General features: G+C 48.9%; 1 protein-coding gene across 1 annotated transcript; it reads left to right on the top strand.

The window, feature by feature from the left end:
* Nucleotides 1–27,915, top strand: DNAJC16 (DnaJ heat shock protein family (Hsp40) member C16). Its single transcript, XM_082274561.1, has 15 exons — nucleotides 1–101; nucleotides 6,000–6,189; nucleotides 7,195–7,261; nucleotides 8,967–9,300; nucleotides 10,580–10,764; nucleotides 10,850–10,954; nucleotides 12,502–12,660; nucleotides 15,283–15,413; nucleotides 17,420–17,600; nucleotides 17,700–17,882; nucleotides 18,367–18,443; nucleotides 20,145–20,225; nucleotides 21,917–22,015; nucleotides 24,308–24,475; nucleotides 27,097–27,915. The coding sequence occupies exons 2-15, from the start codon at nucleotides 6,023–6,025 to the stop codon at nucleotides 27,488–27,490; spliced, it is 2,331 nt and encodes a 776-aa protein (XP_082130687.1). The 5' UTR covers nucleotides 1–101; nucleotides 6,000–6,022; the 3' UTR covers nucleotides 27,491–27,915.

The raw sequence follows: 27,915 nt of genomic DNA, 5'->3' as shown, positions 1-27,915 counted from the left end.
GTCCATCTTCCGGTTCCGTGTGTGTGAGGAGAGCTTGCAGGCCGGAGATGGGGCGGTGAGAGGAGCGGAGCCAGGAGGACACCGAGAGCCGAACCGGAGAGGTGAGGAGGGGGAGGGGAACCACACACTGAATGTCACCCGGATTACATCATTTCCGGTCATGTCACCCGAGGAGCCGCCTCTCCCCTCCCCCCCCGGGGCTGCACACCGAGTCCTGTCCCCGGATTACACCCCCATCATCTGTCACCTCTATCATCTGTCACCTCTGTCCTATCACCTGTCACCTTTGTACTGTCACCTCTATCATCTGTCACCTCTGTCCTTCTATCATCTGTCACCTCTGTCCTTCTATCATCTGTCACCTCTGTCCTTCTATCATCTGTCACCTCTGTCCTTCTATCATCTGTCACCTCTGTCCTTCTATCATCTGTATTCTCTGTCACCCCCATACTATCATCTGTCACCCCCATACTATCATCTGTCACCTCTGTCCCTCTATCATCTGTCACCTCTGTCCCTCTATCCCCTGTCACCTCTGTCCCTCTATCATCTGTCACCTCTGTCCCTCCATCATCTGTCACCTCTGTCCCTCCATCATCTGTCACCTCTGTCCCTCCATCATCTGTCACCTCTGTCCCTCTATCATCTGTCACCTCTGTCCCTCTATCATCTGTCACCTCTGTCCTTCTATCATCTGTCACCTCTGTCCTTCTATCATCTGTCACCTCTGTCCTTCTATCATCTGTATTCTCTGTCACCCCCATACTATCATCTGTCACCCCCATACTATCATCTGTCACCTCTGTCCCTCTATCATCTGTCACCTCTGTCCCTCTATCATCTGTCACCTCTGTCCCTCTATCATCTGTCACCTCTGTCCCTCTATCATCTGTCACCTCTGTCCCTCTATCATCTGTCACCTCTGTCCCTCTATCATCTGTCACCTCTGTCCCTCCATCATCTGTCACCTCTGTCCCTCCATCATCTGTCACCTCTGTCCCTCCATCATCTGTCACCTCTGTCCCTCTATCATCTGTCACCTCTGTCCCTCTATCATCTGTCACCTCTGTCCCTCTATCATCTGTCACCTCTGTCCCTCTATCATCTGTCACCTCTGTCCCTCTATCATCTGTCACCTCTGTCCCTCTATCATCTGTCACCTCTGTCCCTCTATCATCTGTCACCTCTGTCCCTCTATCATCTGTCACCTCTGTCCCTCTATCATCTGTCACCTCTGTCCCTCTATCATCTGTCACCTCTGTCCCTCTATCATCTGTCACCTCTGTCCCTCTATCATCTGTCACCTCTGTCCCTCTATCATCTGTCACCTCTGTCCCTCTATCATCTGTCACCTCTGTCCCTCTATCATCTGTCACCTCTGTCCCTCTATCCCCTGTCACCTCTGTCCCTCTATCCCCTGTCACCTCTGTCCTTCCATCACCTGTCACCTCTGTCCCTCTATCACCTGTCACCTCTGTCCCTCTATCACCTGTCACCTCTGTCCCTCTATCATCTGTCACCTCTGTCCTTCTATCATCTGTCACCTCTGTCCTTCTATCATCTGTCACCTCTGTCCTATCATCTGTATTCTCTGTCACCCCCATACTATCATCTGTCACCTCTGTCCTATCATCTGTCACCTGTCACCACATACTATCATCTGTCCCTCTATCCCCTGTCACCGCTGTACTATCATCTGTCACCTCTGTCCCTCCACCACCTGTCACCTCTTTCACCCGTCTCCCACATACTATCATCTGTCACCTCTGTCCTTCTATCATCTGTCACCTCTGTCCTTCTATCATCTGTCACCTCTGTCCTTCTATCATCTGTCACCTCTGTCCTTCTATCATCTGTCACCTCTGTCCTTCTATCATCTGTATTCTCTGTCACCCCCCATACTATCATCTGTCACCTCTGTCCCTCTATCACCTGTCACCTCTGTCCCTCTATCACCTGTCACCTCTGTCCCTCTATCATCTGTCACCTCTGTCCCTCTATCATCTGTCACCTCTGTCCCTCTATCATCTGTCACCTCTGGCCCTCTATCATCTGTCACCTCTGGCCCTCTATCCCCTGTCACCTCTGTCCCTCTATCACCTGTCACCTCCTCCCTCTGTCACCTCTGTCCTTTCCCAGGGCCGGGCTGTCATCTGTCCCTGGATTGTCCCCATCATCTGTTACTGCTGTCCTTCCATCACCCTTCACCTCTGCTCCTTCTATCCCTCCATCATCTGTCACCTCTGTCATCTATCCTGTCACCCCACCCCTCCTTCCCCGCCCCCCTCCTCTCTGCACTGTCTCTTATATTATGAGTTGGACTTTCTGGATTGCATTTCCCTTCCCCCCATTGAGCTCATTTGAATATTCCTTCATTTTCTCCGGTGATCCTTCCAGTGACACTTCCTGTCCTCCGGTGACTCCGCCCCCCTCCCCCCCCCCGCTCCGTATCCTCCCCCTCCCCCCCCCCCCTCTATAACAGAAATCACACAGCGCATCCGGGAATATTCACAGAGCTTCACTTCTTCCACATTTTATGTTACAGCCGCATTCCAACATGGATTCCATTCATTATTTTCCTCCAAATTCTACAAACCCCTCCCCCATAATGACAACGTGAGAGAAGATTGTATGAAATCTTTGTAGATTTATTAAAAATAAAAAAAACTCCCATGTACATAAGTATTCACACCCTTTGCCATGTACATAAGTATTCACACCCTTTGCCGTGTACATAAGTATTCACACCCTTTGCCGTGTACATAAGTATTCACACCCTTTGCCGTGTACATAAGTATTCACACCCTTTGCCGTGTACATAAGTATTCACACCCTTTGCCATGTACATAAGTATTCACACCCTTTGCCGTGTACATAAGTATTCACACCCTTTGCCCAATACTTTGGTGAAGCTCCTTTGGCACCAATTCCAGCCTCCAGTATTTCTGAGTATGATGCTACAAGCTTGGCACTCCTATTTTTGGGCAGTTTCTCCCATTCTTCTTTGCAGGACCTCTCAAGCTCCATCAGGTTGGATGGGGGAGGGTCGGTGCTCAGCCATTTTCAGATCTCTCCAGAGATGTTCAATCGGGTTCAAATCTGGGCTCTGGCTGGGCCACTCAAGGACATTCACAGAGTTGTCCCTTAGCCACTCCTTTGTTACCTTGGCTGTGTGCTTAGGGTCGTTGTCCTGTTGGAAGATGAACCTTCGCCCCAGTCTGAGAGCGCTCTGGAGAAGGTTTTCATCAAGGATGTCTCTGTACATTGCTGCATTCATCTTTCCCTCCATCCTGACTAGTCTCCCAGTTCCTGCCGCTGAAAAACATCCCCACACCATGAAGCTGCCACCACCATGCTTCACAGTAGGGATGGTATTGGCCAGGTGATGGGCGGTGCCTGGTTTCCTCCAGACATGACGCTTGCCATTCAGGCCAAAGAGTTCAATCTTTGTTTCATCAGAGCAGAGAATTTTGTTTCTCATGGTCTGAGAGCCCTTCAGGTGCCTTTTGGTAAACTCCAGGCGGGGGTCATGTGCCTTTTACTGAGGAGTGGCTTCCATCTGACCACTCCCATACAGGCCTGATTGGTGGAGTGCTGCAGAGATGGTTGTTCTTCTGGAAGGTTCTCCTCTCTCCACAGAGAAATGCTGGAGCTCTGTCAGAGTGACCATCGGGTTCTTGGTCACCTCCCTGACTAAGGCCCTTCTCCCTCCATCGCTCAGTTTGGCCGGGCGGCACACTCTAGGAAGAGTCCTGGGGGTTCCAAACTTCTTCCATTTACAGATGATGGAGGCCACTGTGCTCATTGGGACCTTCAATGCTGCAGAAATGTTTCAGTACCCTTCCCCCGATCTGTGCCTCCATCCAATCCTGTCTCCGAGGTCTACAGACAATTCCTTGGACTTCATGGCTTGGTTTGTGCTCTGACATGCACTGTTACCTGTGGGACCTTCTATAGACAGGGGTGTGCCTTTCCAAATCATGTCCAATCAACTGAATTTACCACAGGTGCACTCCAATCAAGTTGTAGAAACATCTCAAGGATGATCAATGGAAACAGGAGGCACCTGAGCTCAATTCTGAGTGTCATGGCAAAGGGTGTGAATACTTATGTACATGGGAAAGGGTATGAATACTTATGTACATGGGATTAGTTTTCGACAATCCTAGTAGGATGTGATTGGACAGCCAGACTTGTCTGTATAATGGACCATTTCAATGTATTATTTAATATTAGAGCAAAGCTGTGCTTGGCCCATGAGGTGTAAAAGGAAAGGTTCACTTTAAATCTGACCCCTATGGAGGGGGAACCAGGGAAGGAGAAATGTACTCCGGTTAGAGTTCAGCTTTATTGGTGACCCCACCAGAAGTGAATGAGAATTTCCCCTATGATTTATTTACCCACCAGGAGCGTAAAAACACCCGCTAATTCTGAGAATGGGGGAGCATGCGACTCCCTCCCCTTCCTGACATGTGACTGCTCTGGCTCTTGGTGATTGGCTACTCAGGTACCCAGAGCTGTCACATGGGGGCAGGGGGAGTCCTCAGGTACCCAGAGAGGTCACATGGGGGCAGGAGGAGTCCTCAGAGAGGTCACATGGGGGCAGGAGGAGTCCTCAGAGATGTCACATGGGGGCAGGAGGAGTCCTCAGGTACCCAGAGAGGTCACATGGGGGCAGGAGGAGTCCTCAGAGAGGTCACATGGGGGCAGGAAGAGTCCTCAGGTACCCAGAGCTGTCACATGGGGGCAGGAGGAGTCCTCAGAGAGGTCACATGGGGGCAGGGGGAGTCCTCAGGTACCCAGAGATGTCACATGGGGGCAGGGGGAGTCCTCAGGTACCCAGAGATGTCACATGGTTGCAGGGGGAGTCCTCAGAGAGGTCACATGGGGGCAGGAGGAGTCCTCAGGTACCCAGAGAGGTCACATGGGGGCAGGAGGAGTCCTCAGAGAGGTCACATGGGGGCAGGGGGGAGTCCTCAGGTACCCAGAGCTGTCACATGGGGGCAGGAGGAGTCCTCAGAGCTGTCACATGGGGGCAGGAGGAGTCCTCAGAGCTGTCACATGGGGGCAGGAGGAGTCCTCAGAGCTGTCACATGGGGGCAGGAGGAGTCCTCAGAGCTGTCACATGGGGGCAGAAGGAGTCCTCAGAGCTGTCACATGGGGGCAGGAGGAGTCCTCAGAGCTGTCACATGGGGGCAGGAGGAGTCCTCAGAGCTGTCACATGGGGGCAGAAGGAGTCCTCAGAGCTGTCACATGGGGGCAGAAGGAGTCCTCAGAGCTGTCACATGGGGGCAGGAAGAGTCCTCAGGTACCCAGAGATGTCACATGGGGGCAGGAGGAGTCCTCAGGTACCCAGAGAGGTCACATGGGGGCAGGAGGAGTCCTCAGAGCTGTCACATGGGGGCAGGAGGAGTCCTCAGGTACCCAGAGATGTCACATGGGGGCAGGAGGAGTCCTCAGGTACCCAGAGATGTCACATGGGGCAAGAGGAGTCCTCAGGTACACAGAGATGTCACATGGGGGCAGGAGGAGTCCTCAGGTACACAGAGATGTCACATGGGGGCAGGAGGAGTCCTCAGAGAGGTCACATGGGGGCAGGAGGAGTCCTCAGGTACACAGAGATGTCACATGGGGGCAGGAGGAGTCCTCAGGTACCCAGAGATGTCACATGGGGGCAGGAGGAGTCCTCAGGTACCCAGAGATGTCACATGGGGGCAAGAGGAGTCCTCAGGTACACAGAGCTATCACATGGAGGCAGGAGGGGTCCTCAGATACCCAGAGATGTCACATGGAGGCAGGAGGGGTCCTCAGATACCCAGAGATGTCACATGGGGGCAGGAGGAGTCCTCAGATACCCAGAGCTGTCTGCTTACACAGAGGTAACTCCCCCTCCTGGTCACTGAACATAGCGGCGGGGTGCTATAGGAAGGAGATGTGAGGCCGGTGGCTCCCCTTGCTGTTTATAACAGAAATCTAATTTTGTATTTTCCTCTTTCCAGGTATTATTGAGACGTTGTGAGAAATGGGCCACAGAAACCTGCGCCTTCTCCTGCGGCTCCTGGTGTTCTTCATCCTCGCCCTCAACGTCCTGTCCGCCGCTGATTTTGATCCGTACCGCGTCCTGGGAGTGAGCCGGACCGCCAGCCAAGCCGATATTAAAAAGGCGTACAAGAAGTTGGCCCGGGAATGGTGAGCGAGCGTTCAGACTACATACAGCCAGCAGTGGGGGGCGCCCCATCCCCAGAATCCTCCCCCATTCCTAATTCTATCATTTATACTGCGGTGTCCCCGTCCCCAGAATCCTCCCCCATTCCTAATTCTATCATTTATACTGCGGTGTCCCCGTCCCCAGAATCCTCCCCCATTCCTAATTCTATCATTTATACTGCTGTGTCCCCGTCCCCAGACTCCTCCCCCTTTCCTATTTCTATCATTTATACTGCTGTGTCCCCGTCCCCAGACTCCTCCCCCATTCCTATTTCTATCATTTATACCGCTGTGTCCCTGTCCCCAGACTCCTCCCCCATTCCTATTTCTATCATTTATACCGCTGTGTCCCCGTCCCCAGACTCCTCCCCCTTTCCTATTTCTATCATTTATACTGCTGTGTCCCCGTCCCCAGACTCCTCCCCCATTCATATTTCTATCATTTATACTGCTGTGTCCCCTTCCCCAGACTCCTCCCCCCCCCATTCCTATTTCTATCATTTATACCGCTGTGTCCCCGTCCCCGGACTCCTCCCCCATTCCTATTTCTATCATTTATACCGCTGTGTCCCCGTCCCCAGAATTCTCCGCCATTCCTATCATTCATACTGCTGTGTCCCCGTCCCCAGACTCCTCCCCCATTTCTATCATTTATACCGCTGTAGCCCGTCCCCAGAATCCTCCCCATTCCTATTTCTATCATTTATACCGCTGTGTCCCCGTCCCCAGACTCCTCCCCCATTCCTATCATTTATACTGCTGTGGTCCTGTCCCCAGTCTCCTCCCCCATTCCTATCATTTATACTGCTGTGTCCCCGTCCCCAGACTCCTCCCCCATTCCTATCATGTATACTGCTGTGTCAGTGCCGTGTGTCAGGGCATCTCTGGGTTTGATTCACCATCCACACCACAGCAGAGGGCAGCATGGATTGGATTGGATGGTTTGTGTTGTTTATCATTTTCATAAAAATGTTCCATTTGTTTCAGGCATCCGGATAAAAACAAGAACCCGGGAGCAGAAGACAAATTTATCCAAGTCAGCAAAGCTTATGAGGTATCCAGAGAGACGTCGTTTTCTTTCAATGTTCATTATTGTGATATCTTTTTTATTTTTTTAAGAACCGGTGTAGAGGAGAAGATCCCCGCAAACCGCTGTCCTAATGGGGGATGGTGGGGGGTGCAGAGGCTGCTGCAACACTAACATGTTACACCTTGAATACAGATTTATCGTAAATTAAAGAGAACTGTGACACGTCTATAAAAGAAACAATCGGACTGTACAGGTCAAACAAAGGAAATCCATAATTAGATAAAATGCATATTTTTATTGTATCAAAGAATTGTAAAAACGATACACAGTGACAAAAGTGCTCTCACTTTTGTAGCCAGTGGTTTAGACATTAATGGCTGTGTGTTGTTATTTTGAGGGGACAGCAAATTTACACTGTTAGGGCTCTTTCACACGGGCGGTCCGATCAGATCCGCCTGTCAGTTTTTTAGGCGGATCTGATCGGATCCTCCATGCAGCTCTATGGGGCAGCGGGTGTCAGCGGAGACACCTCCGCTGCCATCCGCATCCGATCCTGTCCCTGAAATCTGGACGGATGGACACCCTATTTTTCCATCCGTTCAGTAATCGGATCGGATCGGGTGAGAGCGGACAGGCGGTCCGCTCTCATCCGATCCCCCATAGAGGGCAGCGGGGGCTGAGACACCTCCCTCTCCGCTCTGCAAGCGGAGACGGAGCTGTCATCCGCCGGCTCAGCGGGGATCGCGGATCGATCCCCGCTGAGCAACACGGATCCGCCTACGGAGGCGGACCGTGTGAAAGAGGCCTTAGGGTCCTTTCACACGGGCGCTCCGTATGCCTGTATTTCATCCCATTTTTTTTTTGCGGATGAAAAACGGACACAATGCATGTCAATGGGATTGCGGATGACCATCCGCTGACATCTGATTTGTGTCCTTTCCAATCAGTTCAGTTTTTTTTGAACGGAAGAGAACCCTATTTTTCTTCCGTTTAAAAGAACGGACACAAAAACGGATGTCAGCGGTGTCATCCGCTGACATCCGCAATCCTATTTGACATACATTATCTCTGTTTATCGTCCGCAAACGGATGGGATGATTAATGGACATACGGATCAGATGACACTTGTGTAAAAAAAAAAAAAAAAAAGTGCCGGAGCGGATCAAAAAGCGGTCCACTCCGTGTGAAAGGACCCTTATACAAGCTGTACACTCACTACTTTACATTGTAGCAAAGTCTCATTTCTTCAGTGTTGTCACATGAAAAGATAGAATAAAATAGTTACAGAAATGTGAGGGGTGTACTTACTTTTGTGAGATATTGTGTATGTATACATACAGATATAACATGTTACAAAAGGTGAAATAATCCTTTAAAATGTCATTATCATGTTGATGAGGGGGGAAAGAAACCAAGGAAGGAAAAGTACGAGCAGAGTCTCCATTCACACTGGTATGACTTGGTCAGCCTGACAAGTCGCGCACTGCCACGTCCCATAGTGTAGTATAGGAGTGACACAAAAAGGGTCCTGTACTACTTTGGGGCGACCTGGAGGTGACTTGCATAGACATTAATTTTATGAAGTCCGTGCAAGTTGCACCGAAGTCGCGCTGCACCTGACTTCACAGGTCGCCCCGAAGTCGGATCCGACCTAGTGTGAACGGAGACTAAACTTCATTGGGCGCTCTCAGTATTTCTCATACGTGATTGTATGAAATATCCTTTTTAGATTTTGTCCAACGAGGAGAAGAGGACCAACTACGACCGGTATGGAGACTTGGGAGAAAATCAGGGCTACAGCCAGCAGCAGCACCACCACCATTTCCGACACTTCCATGACAGCTTCTACTTTGACGAGTCTTTCTTCCATTTCCCCTTCAACTCGGAACGCCGTGACTCCACCGATGAGAAGTATCTCCTCCAGTTCTCCCATTACATCAACGAGGTGGTCCCAGACAGCTTCCGCAAACCCTACCTCATCAAGATCACCTCGGATTGGTGCTTCAGCTGCATCCACATCGAGCCTGTATGGAAGGAGGTGGTGCAGGAGCTGGAGGGACTGGGTATGTGTGCTCCCTGCAGGTCCTGATTAATCAGATCGGGTTTTATTCAGTATTAAACACATAAAGACAAGCGACATGCTCGTACGCCGCTGGACTTTAAGTAGTTGTACCGCGATGATCTGCAGCTGCAGGCATCATCCCAGTATCATTTTTCTTTTTTATAGAGCTGTCAGTTGGCTTTCTTGTAATAGCAATCGAAGCGGCTAACTAGCTGCTTGATTACTATTTACTACATGTGTCCCACTCCTCACACCGCCTTCTGCAGCTTGCTCGATGCCCTCCCATCCCATCCGAAGACCCAAGCGACCAGGCTACACATCTGCTGGCCGGACAGCCGAATAAAGCCGGGATCGGCTTTGAATGACTGTTTGTTCTAGTAACCTGGAAGTGATGACCTGACATGACATTGCCATTTGTAAAAAAATCGAGAATGTTCAAAATCATTGATCCTGGTGTTTCGAATGCTTTTAAGGCCAGAGGAGAGATTTGGGGTCCCATAGACCCCAGATCTCTCTATAGTAAGAGTACCTGTCCCATGCCTATTGTCCCCACCTACTTCCTTTTTTATTTTTTAGTTTACAAACTTTTTATTTGGGATAAAATGGTGGTACAAAAGAACATTGTATATCAACAAGCATGGTATTACAAATAGATGATTATCAGGACTCCTTCCTTGTATTGATCCAGCGCCATGCCTGTCTGGAGCAGCTCTCAGTTCTCTTACTGGCTCAGAATGTCAATCAAATAATGTGAGGAGTTTCTATTTTTGTGAGGTCTTTTTTGACCCCCAGACCTCACATTAAAGAGGACCTGTCCTGCTTATTCCTATTACAAGGGATGTTTACATTCCTTGTAAGAGCCCATTCACATTAGCGCGACTTGTTAGACGACTTGTCAGCGGTATGTCACGGTCCATTGATTAGCACAGGACCCGTTCTAATAGGAGGGACACAAGTCGCTCCGACTTAGAAAAATGGTCCTGTACTACTTCGGGGCGACCTGGAGGCGACTTGCATAGACTTCCATTATGTGAAGTCTCTGCAAGTCGCGCCGAGGTCGCGGTGCACACGACTTCACAGGTCGCCCCCCAAAGTCGTGTCGCACTAGTCTGAATGGTTAAAATGTCGTTAGCATGTCAGTCACTGCAGGCGGTAAGTTTAGTTATATTGTATTTCTGAAGTTTGGAAGTTTTCTCTCATTCCGTATGATTGATCGATATCTGGTTTTTAAATCTCATTGGACTTAATAAATAATAATAAGTAAATGATCTGTTTTGCAGGTGTAGGAATAGGAGTGGTGCATGCTGGGTACGAGAGGCGGCTCGCCCATCACCTCGGTGCACACAGCACCCCGTCCATCCTGGGCGTCATTAACGGGAAGATCTCCTTCTTCCACAATGCGGTGTTGAGGGAAAACCTGCGACACTTTGTGGAAAGTCTCCTCCCCGGGAATCTGGTGGACAAGGTGAGGGCAGATTTTAACCCCCTTTTTTATATCCTGGGACCGACCTCTTCTTATGTTTTATTAAATCTCCTGTCTCTGCTTCCAGATAACGGATAAGAACTACGTCCGCTTCCTCTCCAATTGGAAACAAGAGAATAAACCGCATGTGCTGCTGTTTGATCAGATGCCCCCGGTGCCCCTTATCTACAAGGTAATTGGAGGCCGTGCCCGCTGGATGGGACGGCATTGTGAAACTGTTAGAACCCTAGGTGTGCCTCAGATCTTTTTAGTGCTAAGTGGCAGAACTTGAGGGATCACATGTTCCATTACAAGAGGTCATGTGACCCGGTACAAGTAGCTGTTCATTCTATTCTAGTCTACGTTTCTCTGTTACACAATGATTACAGGTTGGCAGCTGATGGTTCCATGGCATTGGCGACATGTTCATAAAGGGCCACTATAGGGAATAATATTGCAATCTGGTAACAGTATGGGGTTAAAGCAGAGTTCCAGCTGGGGGAACAAATACTGCAGCTGCTGACTTTTAATATATAGACACTTATCTGTCCAGGGAGCCCGCCGTGCCGGCACCCCAGCCAATTTTCCGATCGGCTGACAGGTGCTGCCGCCACTGCCATTCATTGTAAGAGAAACCAGCAGTGAAGCCTTTTCGCAGTTCCTTACTGCGCATGTGTGAAGCAAGCTGTGCTTTCTAATTGGCCTGGGGAAGGAGGAAGGGCCAGACTTCCGAGGGAAGGCGCCGCTGTCTCCCGGAAGTGGGAAAGGAGGAGGGGGGGGCTGAACTTCCAAGGGACAGCGCTGCAGTCTTCCAGAAGTGGGGAAGGAGGAGGGGGGCCAAACTTCCGAGGGACGGTGCTGCTGTTTTCCGGAAGTGGGAAAGGAGGGGGGCCGAACTTCTGAGGGACGGCGCTGCTGTCTCCCGGAAGCGGGAAAGGAGGAGGAGGGTCAAACTTCTGAGGGACGGCGCCGCTGTCTCCCAGAAGTGGGGGAGGAGGAGGGGGGCTGAACTTCTGAGGGACGGCGCCGCTGTCTTCCAGAAGTGGGGAAGGAGGAGGGGGGCTGAACTTCTGAGGGATGGCGCCGCTGTCTTCTGGAAGTGGGGAAGGAGGAGGGGCCGAACTTCTAAGGGACAGCACCGCTGTCTCCCAGAAGTGGGGAAGGAGGAGGGGGGGGCGAAGTTCAGTGGGACGGCACCACTGTCTCCTGGAAGTGGGGGAGGAGGGGGAGCCGAACTTCCGAGGGAGAAGAGTGGAATTTCCCCTTTTAGGTGAAGTTACACTTTTTAATCCTGGAATTGAGGGGGGGGGAGGGGTTCATTGGCCTTTTGATCCATGTAATTGGCTGCGCCAGTGATCGACAAAAGTTTTCCAGCATGTCCATTTGACAGAAGTTGTTCTAACAATCTCTTTTCTCAACAGAGAAGGCCAGCCTGTATGTGGCCAGCTTAAGAATACCCTGTGCAGGGTGACAACTCTGCTGTGTGTTCATTGCAGAACTTGCAGACTTGTCACCCTGTTATAAGTAATAGATAAATATCAGATCTGGTATTGAGATGAAAGGTAATAAAACGGTTATGGGAAAATACTCAGTGCTGTGGTATTGCTACTAACAGACTGCATCGTGGATCATTTTTTTCCCTGATAATTCCTCTTTAAATATGACTCCATTTAATAATTTCTCCCATGATCCTTTAGTGTGCTGGGAATGTGTATTCACGGTTTTGTGTTTTTCTGTCAGCTCACGGCGTTTGCCTATAAAGATTACCTGTCATTTGGCTATGTGGACCTCGGCCAAAGAGAGACGGAACAGATGAGCAGCCAATATAATATCAACATGTACGCCCCGACCATGCTGGTCTTCAAAGAGCACATTCACAAGCCGGCGGATGTGGTGCAGGTAAGTTATGGGTCATTTGCATGGAGGGATTTTTACCATCGGGGCCTCTGCACACAGAGATGGGCTCACATCACAACTATTTTTGTAAATGTGGATGCAAAAGTCGCTCAGGAGAACAGAAACATCTCCAACTGGTCTTAAAGTGTTACTAAACCCAGGACTCTGCAGTCACTATATCTGATCTCCCCAGGACTCTGCATTCACTATATCTGATCCCCCCAGGACTCTGCATTCACTATATCTGATCTCCCCAGGACTCTGCATTCACTATATCTGATCTCCCCAGGACTCTGCATTCATTATATCTGATCTCCCCAGGACTCTGCATTCACTATATCTGATCTCCCCAGGACTCTGCATTCACTATATCTGATCTCCCCAGGACTCTGCATTCACTATATCTGATCTCCCCAGGACTCTGCATTCACTATATCTGGTCCCCCCAGAACTCTGCATTCACTATATCTGATCCCCCCCAGGAGCCTGCATTCACTATATCTGATCTCCCCAGGACTCTGCATTCACTATATCTGATCTCCCCAGGACTCTGCAGTCACTATATCTGATCTCCCCATGAGCCTGCATTCACTATATCTGATCTCCCCAGGACTCTGCATTCACTATATCTGGTCCCCCCAGGACTCTGCATTCACTATATCTGATCTCCCCAGGACTCTGCATTCACTATATCTGATCTCCCCTGTACTCTGCATTTACTATATCTGATCTTCCCAGGACTCTGCATTCACTATATCTGATCTCCCCCAGGACTCTGCATTCACTATATCTGATCTCCCCAGGACTCTGCATTCACTATATCTGATCTCCCCAGGACTCTGCATTCACTATATCCGATCTCCCCTGTACTCTGCATTTACTATATCTGATCCCCCCAGGACTCTGCATTCACTATATCTGATCTCCCCAGGACTCTGCATTTACTATATCTGATCCCCCCAGGACTCTGCATTCACTATATCTGATCTCCCCAGGACTCTGCATTCATTATATCTGATCTCCCCAGGACTCTGCATTCACTATATCTGATCTCCCCAGGACTCTGCAGTCACTATATCTGATCTCCCCAGGACTCTGCATTCACTATATCTGGTCTTCCACAGTACACAGAACATGCAAATGCAATTATTTTAGTAAATATAAACTGCTAAATACCGTTTCTCTTCAGCAGTATATAGCAGTCTTGTAACTTGTATCAGTTCCAGGTAAAGCTTGTAGGAGGAGTTTTCATTTTCCCCCTGATCCTCTGTCTGGACAGTGCTGATTGGTCCTGAGCTTATCACATGCCCCCTCCCAAGGAAAAAAATAAAAAAGCTCTTTAGCACTACACACCAAACGGAGCATGTGCAGCCCGTCCCTTGGCTCTGTAAATATCAGGTTATTTTTTGGAGACAGTGAAAGAAGGGGAGGATCAGAGATTACAGGATCAAACAGCCTTTATACACTGCAAAGGATTAACCCCCTTAGGTTCCACCATGAGTATAACAAGAATGCTTTACTGCACACGCACACTGATTTTATCGTTGTGGGTTTAGTAACACTTTAAATGCAATGGAGCAGAGAAGTGAAGGAAAGGCGAGTGTATGCATGGGGCTGTGGATGAGGGGGTGGAAGGCAGTACTCCTGTACTGTGACCTATAGGGTCAGTAGGGGGTCCTGGCTGTCATGTAAGCTGTAAGGGGCCCCTTGATTCTAATGGTGGCCCTGCATAGCTATACTAAAAAAAGAACTGAGCTTATATAAGCAGAATCTGTCATTACTGAGTATGGCCAGCAGAGGGAGCAGGAAGAGAAGCAGAAAGTTGAAATGCCCCTATTGGCCATAATGGAAACAACAGCAAAGGAATAGGACAGCAAAGAGGATAAAAGGGGAAGACTGGGATCCAACAAGAGGGGCCAGTAAGACAGTGCCTTTATGGCGCAATAAATAAAAATCACACAGGTGAACAAAAACCACCAAAAGAAATCTCTATTTGTGGAAATAAAGGACTTCGACCGCGCAATTGTCAGTTAAAGTAACGCAGTGCTGAATTGCTAAAAATGGTCTGGTGATAAAGCGGAGTTCCACCCTAATTTTAACTTTATTTATTCCAGCAGTGATAGGTATGTTAAAAAAGAATTGGGCTATAAGAATTCATTTTTTTTTTTTTTTTGGTCCCTTGCCTTATTTTTGTGGATAGTTGGTTATACTTCCTCCTTCTGCGGCCGCGGATGTCACTTCCGGCTTTGCATTGCATCCTGGGAGATGTTTGTCATCAATCCCAGGAGGCAATGGGCATCGCCGGCCGCTCCTCTCATGCACTGGAATCAGGAAGAAGGACACAGCGGCTTCCGATTCCCACAATGGAGATGGCCGCACTCTGCAAGCGTTTTTAAAAGTATGAATTTCTATACCATCAAATACTGCGCTAGTTAGAAATCTGAGAATAGGGGTAATGTACATCGCTATATATTAGTATTAAAGGGGTATTTTTATTTTAAAAAAAGTATTTTAGGCCGGAACTCCGCTTTAAGGGGGGAAATCCTTCCAGTCCAGAAATGTTTAAGGCTGTCAGATGGCTGTTGATGATTTATGATGAGACGATGCGGCTCTGTTCTCTTCCAGGCACGAGGAATGAAGAAACAGGTCATTGATGACTTCATCTCTACAAACAAGTTCCTTCTGGCGGCTCGGCTGACCAATCAGAAGCTGTTCCAGGAGCTGTGTCCTGTGCGGAAGTCTCACCGGCAGCGCAAGTGAGTGGCACCACATAGGGATAGCTACAGCCGGTGATCATTCAGCTTTGATTAGTTAATCGCTCCACCACCATAAACTTCCCAGTAAGCGTTCCTAACTGAATGCTGAAATATTTAGCTGCCTGTTTAGATTCCAGAATGTTTCTGTTCTCTGGCATCCTTCACCTGCATTGGTCACCAAGTATTTCAGTGATTATCTATAGCCCTGATGCACAACCCGCGGCCCTCAGACCCCAGTAGTCAGCAGTAGTGGAAACACTGAATTATAAAGGGAACTGTGATTGTGGTAACCTTCAGTAGTCCCTTGTAACACGTTTCCAGATCTTGTCCCACAGGATGTCTCCAGTCATACATGTAGGATATACACAGTCTGCAGTCATACATGTAGGATATGCACAGTCTCCAGTCTTACATGTAGGATATCTGCAGTCTCCAGTCATACATGTAGGATATCCGCAGTCTCCAGTCATACATGTAGGATATCCGCAGTCTCCAGTCATACATGTAGGATATCCGCAGTCTCCAGTCATACATGTAGGATATCCGCAGTCTCCAGTCATACATGTAGGATATCCGCAGTCTCCAGTCATACATGTAGGATATCCGCAGTCTCCAGTCATACATGTAGGATATCCGCAGTCTCCAGTCATACATGTAGGATATCCGCAGTCTCCAGTCATACATGTAGGATATCCGCAGTCTCCAGTCATACATGTAGGATATCCGCAGTCTCTCACCATTTCCTGTAGAGTGACCACAAACAGACTTCTGTAGCATTACATATGCTGAGCATTAACCACTTCAGGAGCAACCTGTCTGTAATGTACTGAGGGTGGATGGTCCGCTCATTCAGGCACAGCATCATACCTGTACGTTGCTGGCCTCTTCTGGGTACAGGGCACGCACCAAATCACGTTGTGATTGTACACTGTGTGATTTTTGGATAAAATTGAGCCTTGAATAGGGATCCCAAATGATTCTTCTCCACCTGCGTTAGTACTGCCGCCTCCTCCCGCACCTCCACAGACGCTAATTCACCTTGAAGGTACGGGAGAAGGCAGCGGCGGCAGCAATGCTTACGCAATTATTATTCTGTTTTTTATTTTTATATAATAATATAAAAAAAAAACTCCAGTGGCGATCAAATGCCACCAATTTGTGTGAAAAAAATTATATAATTTTAATTTGCGTACAACGTTGCATGACCGCACAATTACCAGTTAAAGGAGTTGTAAAGGCAGCAGGTGCATTCTATCCATTAGGATAAAAGGCCTTCTGTGTGCAGCAGCCGTCCCAGCACCCCCTAATACTTACCTGTGCCCTCATCTCTATCCAGCTATGCTGACGAGTGCCTTGGCCGTCCATGACTCTCCATCCTGATTGGCTGAGACATAGCAGCGGCACCATTGGCTCCTGCTGCTGTCAATCAGGAGAGAGAGGGGGCGGGGCTGAATGGACACACGGAGCTGCAGCTCAGCTCGGGTGCCCCCATAGCAAGCTGCTTGCTGTGGGGGGCAATCAATGGGAGGGAGGAGCCAGGAGCGCACAAGAGGGATTCGGGAAGAGGAGGATGGGGGCTGCTCTGTGCAAAACCATTACAGGGCAGGTAAGTGTAATATGTCTGTTATTTTTATAGAAAAAAAAAAACAAGACTTTTCAATTACTTTGAAATAGCGCAGTGCTGAATAGCAAGAAAATGTCCTGGTCATCCAGAGCTAAAGTGGTTAAGTGTGGCCCTTTGGTGATGCCAAGAACTGCATTTGAGGATCCCCTATAACAGTGATGGCGAGCCTTGGCACCCCAGATGTTTTGGAACTACATTTCCCATGATGCAGTGTAGTTGAGCATCATGGGAAATGTAGTTTCCAAAACATCTGGGGTGCCAAGGTTCGCCATCACTGCCCTATACTTACTATAGATCAGGGGTTGCCAACCTATTGACACGTAGTTTGGGGATAGCGTGTGGTCTTAACTTATCTTGGTGTCTTTTTTGCAAAATTTTGAAGGTTCTGCGTTGTTCTGTTAACTGGAGAGGGTGAGCCGTTCCGGAAAACCTACGAGTCCTTCCTGGCCTTTGCTTCCGCCAACACCAAAGACACGGTCAGATTCGTCCATGTCTACAAAGACCGCCAGGGGGAGCTCGCCAGCGCACTTCTGGGTGAGGACGTTCACTCTGCGCACTCATCGGTATGTAGACCAAAAAAGACTCAAACCAGGATTCTTCCCTCCACATGAGGTCTGTTTCATTTCTATAATCTGTGATTGAACCGTCTTCTCTCCCGGCAGGTTTCCATTCTGGAGCGGAGGAATTCAGCTGGTAGAATAGTCTATAAGACTCTGGCTCACATCTGGAGCGGCAGCGAGGACAACAAATTCTCTCTCCTCGACTTCCTGGACCGACTAAGGAAAGACCCGAGTGTCCTATCCTCGGAAACCAACTTGTCTGATCTGAATGATGAGCTGGCCCCGGTGGGTACCCCAGGGGGTATGAGAGGGATGGGGAGAAGAGGGGGGATGTACATGAGATAGGCAGGAAGAAGAGTACGTAGGACATGTGATTGGGCAGGAAGGGGTAGGGGAATATCAGAGAGGGGGTATACAAGATTTGGTGGCTTCAGTGTATTGAGTAATTGATTTTGGACAAGGGTAGAGATCAGGAATTCTGGCATTTTAGTGACTTTTATTTGCTGGCTGCTTGTTCAATGTGTGAAGTCAGAAAAGGTTCCCCTTTAACAACTTACCTACCGCACTTTTACTGCGGTAGGTCAGCTCTATTGCGCGAAGCGACATACCTGTACGTCATTTCGTGCAATAGACACTGGGGGTGCCCTGGGTGGGAAGGGGGTGGAAGTGGTTAAATTGTGCAGCAGATCTTTGGTAGTCCATTATTCATTTTAATAATTTATGAATTTAGTCAGCAATATTTTAAAGGATCTCCTCTTTTTGTCTGCAGATGTTTTTCTTGCGCTGGATCTACACCGCGGTTGACTATTGGTCAGATGCGTGGGAGAGCGTTCTCCACAATAATTGGTAAGTTTTCCTTTGTTTTTCCAAATCCTCTTTCAGCACATGATAGGCTCTTCCTATAACAGGAAACAGATTACCAAAAAACTCTCCAAAGGGAAATATTTCTGCGATTTGGTCAGTTTGGGTTCTCTCCAGTCAGAGGAGATGCATGGATTGGACCTTGTTGGTGGGAGGCTCAGAGGATTCTTATCTGTAGTTCTCCAGCCACCCCCTCCTCTTTTCCTCACCTTCTTTGATGGGGGGGGTCTCATGTCCATTCTTGCCCTTAGTCCCCTCCACTTTAAAGTGATTGTAAAGTCTCTTTTTTATATATATATATATATATATATATATATTTATTCATTCATTCATTTTTTTTTTTTTTAAACAAACATGTTATATTTACCTCCTCTGTGCAGTTGGTTTTACACAGGACAGCCTGGATCCTCGTCTTCTTGGGTCATTCCTTCCTGCTCCTGGCCCCTCCCTCCTATCGAGTGCCCCCATAGTAAGCAGCTGACTATGGGGGCACCTGAGCCAAGCTGCAGCTCCGTGTGTCCATTCAGACGCGGAGCCTCAGTTCGGCCTCGCCCCCCCCCCACTCTCCTGATTGGCTCACTGACTTTGACAGCCATGGGAGCCAATGGCGGCGCAGCTGTATCTCAGCCAATCAGGAGGGAGAGTCCCAGGACGGCCGTGGGACTCGTGGACATCGCTGGACAGAGAGGGGGCACAGGTTAGTATTAGGGCTGCTGCTACACACAGAAGGCTTTTTATCTTAATGCATAGAATGCACCTACTGAGTTTACAACCCTGGACCAGGTCTGGGCCCACTTCCTTCGCAGGAAGGACTGGCGAGTTACTTACCCCTTTAGTGAACTGGCCTGGACTGAGGTAGTCCTTTTTGGTGACAGTAGGGGAATGTCCTGCTGGGGATGCATAGCCTGAGTCTAAGTTAATTACTGGGTGGGATTTTATAGCTGCCTAGGTCCTATGGCTTCTGGTTCTAGAGCTGCGAAGGGGAAAGTGGGCGGAGTCTACCAGTGAGTGTTCCTTCATTTCAAATGGCATTTATCCCTTGTTGCAGACTGTCTCTTCAGTCTTAAATTACGGATGTACTTTTTTCTACTTCCCTAGTCTCCAGTCACTCAGCCATCACTCTAGAATTCACATACTTCAGCATGGGTTAACAAAGAAACCCAGGGGCATAGCTATGGGGGTTGCAGGGGTTGCAATTGCAACCGGGCCCTATGCTCCAGGGGGCCTATGCAGCTCCCCTGTACACCTGGATAGGAGGGGTGGCGGGGGCAGCATGTAGAGAAATCACTGTCCTCCTACAGGAGGAAAATGGAGGAGATTGGTTCCTCTGTATGTTGCCCCTCCCCCACTCCTCCTATCCAGTTCACTTGTGTTCTGCTGTCTCTGGGCCCCTGTGTGCTCCCCTGAACTGGACAGAATACTCCAGATGTGGTCGGAGCAGAGTTTTAGTCAGTGTGACTTATCAGCTTTTTGCAGTTCCTGTACAGCAAAGTTTAGACTGGGGGAAGGAGAAGCGGCACTAATAGCCAATCAATTTAACAGGGAGCATGCTGATAGTTCTGATGTGAGATTTTAATCTCATTGTACAATTTTACAACTGTTATTCCATTTCCTTGAAATGTCTGACTCTTACAATTTTCTCCCCTCCCCCCCCCCCCCCCCCGGCCTGGCGCTGTCTCTGTACAGGAGGGAGATGATGCCACTTTTGTCGCTGATTTTCTCTGCGCTCTTCATCCTGTTCGGTACGGTCATCGTTCAGGCGTTCAGGTATGTACTATACATTATTTTCCTTCTAACTGGAAGTTATCTGAAGGGGGCGTCCTAAAGCCAAAATATTGGTGCACTCACTTGGATTGGTCTATATTGTCAGGAGGGTTAAAATGTATCCTACAGAATAATAGAAAGCTTTCCTATTAACATTAACCACTTCAGCTCCAGAAGGTTTTACCTCCCTTAAAGCGGCGTTCCGGCTTCAAAATCGATTTTGGGCCATCCGCTTGCTAAGGGGAACCTGAAAAAGAAATGGATAATGGAGATTTTTTTTTGGTCACTTACCTTATTATAGAAGAAAATATACTCACCTTCCTTCCACTTCCTCCCTCTGCGGCCGCGGCCCGCGCCGTCACTTCCGGTTTGCGATGATTCCTGGGAGCTGAACTTCATCGTTCCCAGGAATCAATGCGCCTGCAGCGGCCCCGCTCGTCACTTCCGGTGCAGGCGCGGTATTCACTTCTAAACAGCTTCTGGGCATGCCCAGAAGCTGTGCAGGGATGTCGCGCTGCACTGGAAGTGACGAGCGGGGCCGGTGCAGTGCATTGTGGGACTCGACGCCACGAAGAGGGACGCTGTGGCTTCAGCTGCCCACACCTGAGATGGCAGCGCTGGAGAAGACATTTTCAAGGTAAGTATTTCTTCTTACAGGTAAGTGCGACCCAGGACAGATCAGAGGCTATCCATTGTGGAACTCCGCTTTAATGACAAGGCCATTTTTTTGCAGTTCGGCACTGCGTTAATTTAACAATTGCGCGGTCGTGCGACGCTGTACCCAAATATAATTGATGTCTTTTTTTTCCCCACAAATAGAGATTTCTTTTGGTGGTATTTGATCACCTCTGCGGCTTTTAGATTTTGCGTCCCTGCACACATCTGCCTGCTCAGCGCGAATCGATCCCCCGCTGAGCAGAACGGACTCTGTCGGGCGGTGCGCCCATGTGAAAGGGGCCTTACTGGCATTTTTGACACTTTTTGGGGACCAGTGACATTAATACAGTGATCAGTGCTAAATAACATGCACAGTTACTGTATAGATGACACTGACAGGGAAGGGGTTAATTGCTGGGGGTGATCAAAGGGTTAAATGTATGCCCAAAGTGCTTGCTAACTGTGGTGGTGGGGGGGCTCTGTGACAGGCACACGGAGATCAATGTTTCAACTTAGCTGAGACACACGATTTCACTGTGCCTGTCTGACAGGAGAGCCGCCTGCTTTGTTTACATAGGCAGGCAGCTCCCCTGTCAGATTCCCCAAAGAATGCGGGGGAGGCCGGCGATCGAGTCCGCTCCTCCCGCAGTCTGGCTGCCGCTATGTCTAATCACAACGGGAGCGCGGCTCCAGCAGCGCACACATAATCACGTAGATCTACGTAAATATGAGCAGCCGAGCCGCCCTGCTGCAATAAATCGTTGGCGAGTGGTTAATGAAGTAAATATCACAGATTTTTGTTGCATTTGAGCTAGGCTTTCCAGGGCTTTCTGGTACCCATTGTATTGTTTGGATTGTACCCATCACACACTCACCTGGCAGATAATATTTGGGCATTTTTGCACTCTATTTCTTCTCTTTGTGCTACAACACCACTTAGCTGATTGTCATTAGTCTGGCTGTTTAAAGTTGAACTCAGTGCTTCCTTTATTTGTTCTCTATGGGAAGAATCCTTATATTTTCTATTTCTTATGTAGTGACTCCAGTGATGAGCGAGATTCCGTCCCTTCAGACAAAGAAGAGCCGGGTGACAAGGAGAAAAGCTCAGAGGCCAATTACAGCAAAGAGAGCACCAGGTAATGACGTCTCTTACCTGCAGAGGGGGCTCATAGCTGCAGCAGGAAGAGCACCAGGAAATGCCACCTCTCACCTGTAGAGGGGGCTCCTAACTACAGCAAAGAGGGCACCAGGTAATGACGTCTCTCACCTGTAGAGGGGCTCCTAACTACAAGGAGAGCACCAGGTAATGACGTCTCTCACCTGTAGAGGGGCTCCTAACTACAAGGAGAGCACCAGGTAATGACACCTCACCTGTAGAGGGGCTCATAACTACAGCTAAGAGAGCACCAGGTAATGCCACCTCTAACCTGCAGAGGGGGCTCATAACTACAAGGAGAGCACCAGGTAATGCCACCTCTCACCTGCAGAGGGGGCTCATAACTACAGCTAAGAGAGCACCAGGTAATGCCACCTCTCACCTGCAGAGGGGGCTCATAACTACAAGGAGAGCACCAGGTAATGATGCCTCACCTGCAGAGGGGGCTCATAACTACAAGGAGAGCACCAGGTAATGCCACCTCTCACCTGCAGAGGGGGCTCATAACTACAGCTAAGAGAGCACCAGGTAATGACGTCTCTCACCTGTAGAGGGGGCTCATAACTACAAGGAGAGCACCAGGTAATGACGTCTCTCACCTGTAGAGGGGGCTCATAACTACAAGGAGAGCACCAGGTAATGCCACCTCTCACCTGTAGAGGGGCTCATAACTACAGCAAAGAGAGCACCAGGTAATGATGCCTCACCTGCAGAGGGGGCACAAAACTACAAGGAGAGCACCAGGTAATGACACCTCTCACCTGCAGAGGGGGCTCATAACTGCAAGGAGAGCACCAGGTAATGATGCCTCACCTGCAGAGGGGGCTCATACCTACAAGAAGAGCACCAGGTAATGATGCCTCACCTGCAGAGGGGGCTCATACCTACAAGAAGACCACCAGGTAATGATGCCTCACCTTCAGAGGGGGCTCATACCTACAAGAAGAGCACCAGGTAATGACGCTTCTCATCTGCAGAGGGGGCACAAAACTACAAGGAGAGCAGCAGGTAATGACACCTCTCACCCGCAGAGGGGGCTCATAAGTGCAGCAGGAAGAGCACCAGGAAATGCCACCTCTCACCTGCAGAGGGGGCTGATAACTACAGCAAAGAGGGCACCAGGTAATGATGCCTCTCACCTGCAGATGGGGCTCTCTATCATTTGTTTGTACTTTCGGTGCAGCATTTACCCACTTGACCTCCGAAAAGATTTTAGGGCATTGTTTGCTATATTCGTCTGCGAACTATGGAAAATTAATAAATCCTGATGTACTGATGGCCAAACTCATTTCTTGAGGCCCGAAAACTCCAGAACAGCACAAATACCCCCCAAATTACCCATTTTTGCAAAGTAGACAGTCAGAGGTATTTAGTAAGGGGCATGGCGAGTTTTTTTTGAAGTTGCAATTTTATGTCACAATTTTTGGAAATATTAAGACTTTATTTTTTTTATAGCTGCAAAGGGTGGAGCCAACTCAATATTGAATCCTACGGACTAAGACTGGGATGCCATTAAAGTTCGTGTGTGTGTATGTGTATAATATATATAGCAGGCGTCCCAATACTTTTGACAATATAGTGTATCACATGATACAGGGTGCTGTGATTGGCCCAGGTACCATGTGATAGCTATGAGCCAATCACAGCCTCACAATAGCAAGCAAGCTTTCATGATTGAAAGCCATTCATGACAGTTTTACACATGTTATTATGTGATCGCTATAAATGGCGTGTCCACTGGACACGCCAGTGCGCACGAGCAATGTGACGTATGGGTGTGTCGCTGTGCCTGGGGAAGCCGCTTGCCAGCAGTAAGTTTATTGTTGGTGAGCGGCAAGTGAAATTGCTATTAAGTGAGTTGTTTCCTGTGACCCCCCCCCCCCCCTGCATTTTCATGTACACTCTATAAATGTAAAACTGATTTTATTTTGGTTTTCTGCATGTAATAGCCGCATTCAGCAAAGCCACATTCATTATTATTATTATTATTATTATTATTATACAGGATTTATATAGCGCCAACAGTTTGCGCATCGCTTTACAATTTGAGGGAAGACAATACAGTTACAATACAATTCAAAACTAGAGGGCCCTGCTCGTTAGAGCTTACAATCTAGAAGGGAGGGTAAAGTGGAACAAAAGGCAATAACCGTGGGGGATGGAAAGCAAACGTGCCCCCCCTGCACATTCATGCAGGAAAGGCGTGAAAGGTAATTGTATGAGTAAGATTCAGCGAACGCCTTAAAACCCAGATTTCCTTTTTCCTCTCCAGGGTTCCCAGGAAGGGTTTCGTGGAGGTGACGGAGTTGACGGATGTGAATTATATGAGTAACCTCGTCAAGCTGCGTCCGGGTCACATGAACGTCGTCCTCATCCTCTCCAACTCCACCAAGGCCAGCCTGCTGCAGAGGTTCGCCCAGGAAGTCTACATGTTTACAGGGTGAGTGCAGGAGACGCCAGAATACACAGCGGAGCTTTAAAAGTTAAAGTAACCCAACGCAAAACAGTTGTGCAGAGGAGAGGGCATATACAAAATAAACCGAACAAATCGGTCAGGTAAGCAGAGGTGCGGGACCCCTTGGTCCACAGAGTTCCCACCTCCACCCCCTAGTCTCTCAACACGGCCAGGGGAAAGGAGGGGCGGAGCAGCGGCAGCCAGAGGGGGTCGCCGCTCCAATAATGATGCATATGTTCTACGTTCTTTTGTTTGTATCTTGAAAAACACTAATAAAAATGTATTGAAATTAAAAGTTAAAAAGGTAATTTCACCTTTATTATGAAAAATGAAAAGGTGAACTTACTCCAAACATCCTGGCCACACCCCCGGACCCCGCTGCACTTAGCGGCCATCTTGCTCCATGTTACCAATGTGGACTGTACACTGCAATACAAAGTCCTGGAGTTAGTGGCCATTATAACGCTCACAGTGGCAAGTGCTTATTGGTCAGTGCGACCACATGACCTTGTTAACTAATGAGAAGCACTTGTTTTTTTCTGGGACACCTTACTGGAGGAAGAAACCTCAGATGCGTTTCTCATTGGTCAGCCCTGTCACATGATTGCATTGGCCAATGAGTATTTGCTATTGCAAGCTTTATTAGTGATACTCACACCAAGATTTTGTGCTTTGGTATTTTAAGCCTTCGCTAAACTAGGGATTATCTTAAAGTCCAATTATTATTATTTTTTTTTTTTTATGTCTGGGATTCTTTCTCTTTACTGAATGTCCCAGAGACACAACAGGAAGTAACTCTCACCAAAGTGAAAGGAAATCCCTTCTTATACAGTTGTCACCAGAACTTGTGTCCCCATTGGAAGATTTCCTTCTATTCCTGTTCTGCTGACAAATCTCATATTTTGGATTTCCAATTGCTGGAAACGAACACGAGCACGAACAGAAAAAAAAAAACTTGTCAGGTGATCTTAGCCCTTCACCATTCTGTCTGAAACTTAAAAAAAAAAGTTTCCCCTATACTATAAAACAGCATTTTTACATGGGGAGGGGGAGAGCAGGTCTGCGTGTCACATACAGAGGTCTGTGTTCACTGAGAGGAGGATAGCTTGGTGATTGCAAGTGCAGCGATACAGAGAAACTGCATGGAGGTGTGATAGAGATGCACTAGGAGACTCTAGATGACTGGGATGCACTGGAGTCACAGGGCGCATGGGGGTTACAAGATGACACTGGAGTGCACAGGAGGTCACACAGGGTCAAAAAAAATGACACCAGTGCACTAGATGAAATTGGGGTGCACAGGAGTTTACTTGGTGTCACTAGATGATTCTGGGATGCACAGAAGATCTATTGGAGTCTTTAGATAACACTGGAATGCAGAGGGGGTCACTTGGAGTCACTAGATGATGCTGGGATGAAAAGGAGGTCACTTAAAGCAACTAGCTTACACTGAGGTGCAAAGGGGGTTACTTGGAGTCACTAGATGACACTGGGGTGCAAAGGGGGTTACTTGGAGTCACTAGATGACACTGGGGTGCAAAGGGGGTTACTTGGAGTCACTAGATGATGCTGGGGTGCAAAGGGGGTTACTTGGAGTCACTAGATGATGCTGGGGTGCACAGGGGGTTACTTGAAGTCACTAGATGACACTGGGGTGAAAAGGGGGTTGCTTGGAGTCACTAGATGATGCTGGGGTGGAAAGGGGGTCACTTGAAGCCACTAGCTGACACTGGGGAGCAAAGGGGGTTCCTCGGAGACAGTAGATACCACGTGGGGTGCAAAGGGGGTTCCTCTGAGTCACTAGATGACACTAGGGTGCATAGGGGGTCACTTGAAGCCACTAGCAGACACTGGGGTGCAAAGGGGGTTACTTGGAGTCACTAGATGATGCTGGTGTTGAAAGGAGGTCACTTGAAGCTACTAGCTGACACTGGGGTGCAAAGAGGGTTCCTCGGAGTCACTAGATGACACTAGGGTGCAAAGAGGGTTCCTCGGAGTCACTAGATGACACTAGGGTGCAAAGAGGGTTCCTCGGAGTCCCTAGATGACACTAGGGTGCAAAGAGGGTTCCTCGGAGTCACTAGATGACACTGGTGCAAAGGGGGTCACTTGAAGCCACTAGCAGACACTGGGGTGCAAAGGGGGATACTTGGAGTCACTAGATGATGCTGGGGTGGAAAGGAGGTTACTTGAAGCCACTAGCGGACACTGGGGTGCAAAGGGGGTTTCTCGAAAACAGTAGATAACACTGGGGTGCAAAGGGGGTTCCTCAGAGACAGTAGATAACACTGGGGTGCAAAGGGGGTTACTTGGAGTCAATCAATTACACTAGGGTGCAAAGGGGGGCACACGGGCTCACAGGATGACACAGCTGCACTAGATGAAATTGGGGTGCAAAGGAGGTCATCTGGAGTCACTGGTTTAGGTAAGTACAGTAAAAGGGGCACAGGAAAGCATACACTGAACCATGTGATGATATCTGTCTCCTGATCAGGAGAGTTCCCCTCTGATCCCTATGAACAGATTAGTCCCATATATTTGAGCAGACATGAGAGCGGCTGCAGTTATCTCAGCCAGTCTAACGACTCCGTCTTCTCCCGTTCCAGGAGCAGCTCCCTCCACTTCTCCTTCCTGAACTTGGAAAAGCACCGGGAATGGCTGGAATACCTCCTGGAGTTCGCCCAGGACGCGGCCCCCATCGCCTACCAGTACGACGAGCATTTCCTGGAGCGGGATTACACCGGCTATGTGCTGGCCCTGAACGGTCACAAGAAATACTTCTGCCTCTTCAAGGCGCAGTCCACGCTGGAGGACGAGAAGCTGCTGGACGAGGCCGAGCACTGCCCACCAGGGGGCGGCGACACGCTCCGCAAGATCTCGCTGGGCTCCGGCTCCGGCCACATCAAAAAGAAATTAAATAAGCTGTCTTTATGGATGGAGCGGCTGTTAGAGGGCTCTTTGCAAAGGTTTTATATCCCCTCTTGGCCCATGCTTGACTGACAAACACCGCAGGGGGGGACCTCCAGTCCCCCTTTTTTATTTTTAAACTGTGAACAGAAGACATTTATCCTGCCAGGGAGATCTACGCGCTTTTAATGGCGTCCCCCCCAAATCTTTGCCAGGAGCAAAAAAACTGACCCAAGGGGCGCTCGCTTTGTTGCGTTTAAAGGGGGTCGCTCTAAACTGACGCCATCGACTTTGCCACTCACTGCCTGCTTGTGTCTTAAGTTCTGTTCAGCTACATCAATCAAAAAGGAAAAAGCTTTAAGCTGCCTCAAGAGTCCACCTACTGGAAGATCTGAGTACTGCATCTATGTGCTGCTGCCTCAAGAGCCCGCCTGCTGGAGGATTTGGGTACTGCATCTATGGTGCAGCTGCCTCAAGAGCCCGCCTGCTGGAGGATTTGAGTACTGCATCTATGTGCT

The sequence above is a fragment of the Pelophylax lessonae genome (genome assembly GCF_965119305.1).
Source record: "Pelophylax lessonae genome assembly, chromosome: 12".
NCBI lineage: Eukaryota > Metazoa > Chordata > Amphibia > Anura > Ranidae > Pelophylax > Pelophylax lessonae.
The sequence above is the reverse complement of the archived record's forward strand: the minus strand, read 5'-3'. Positions and strand labels throughout refer to the sequence as shown.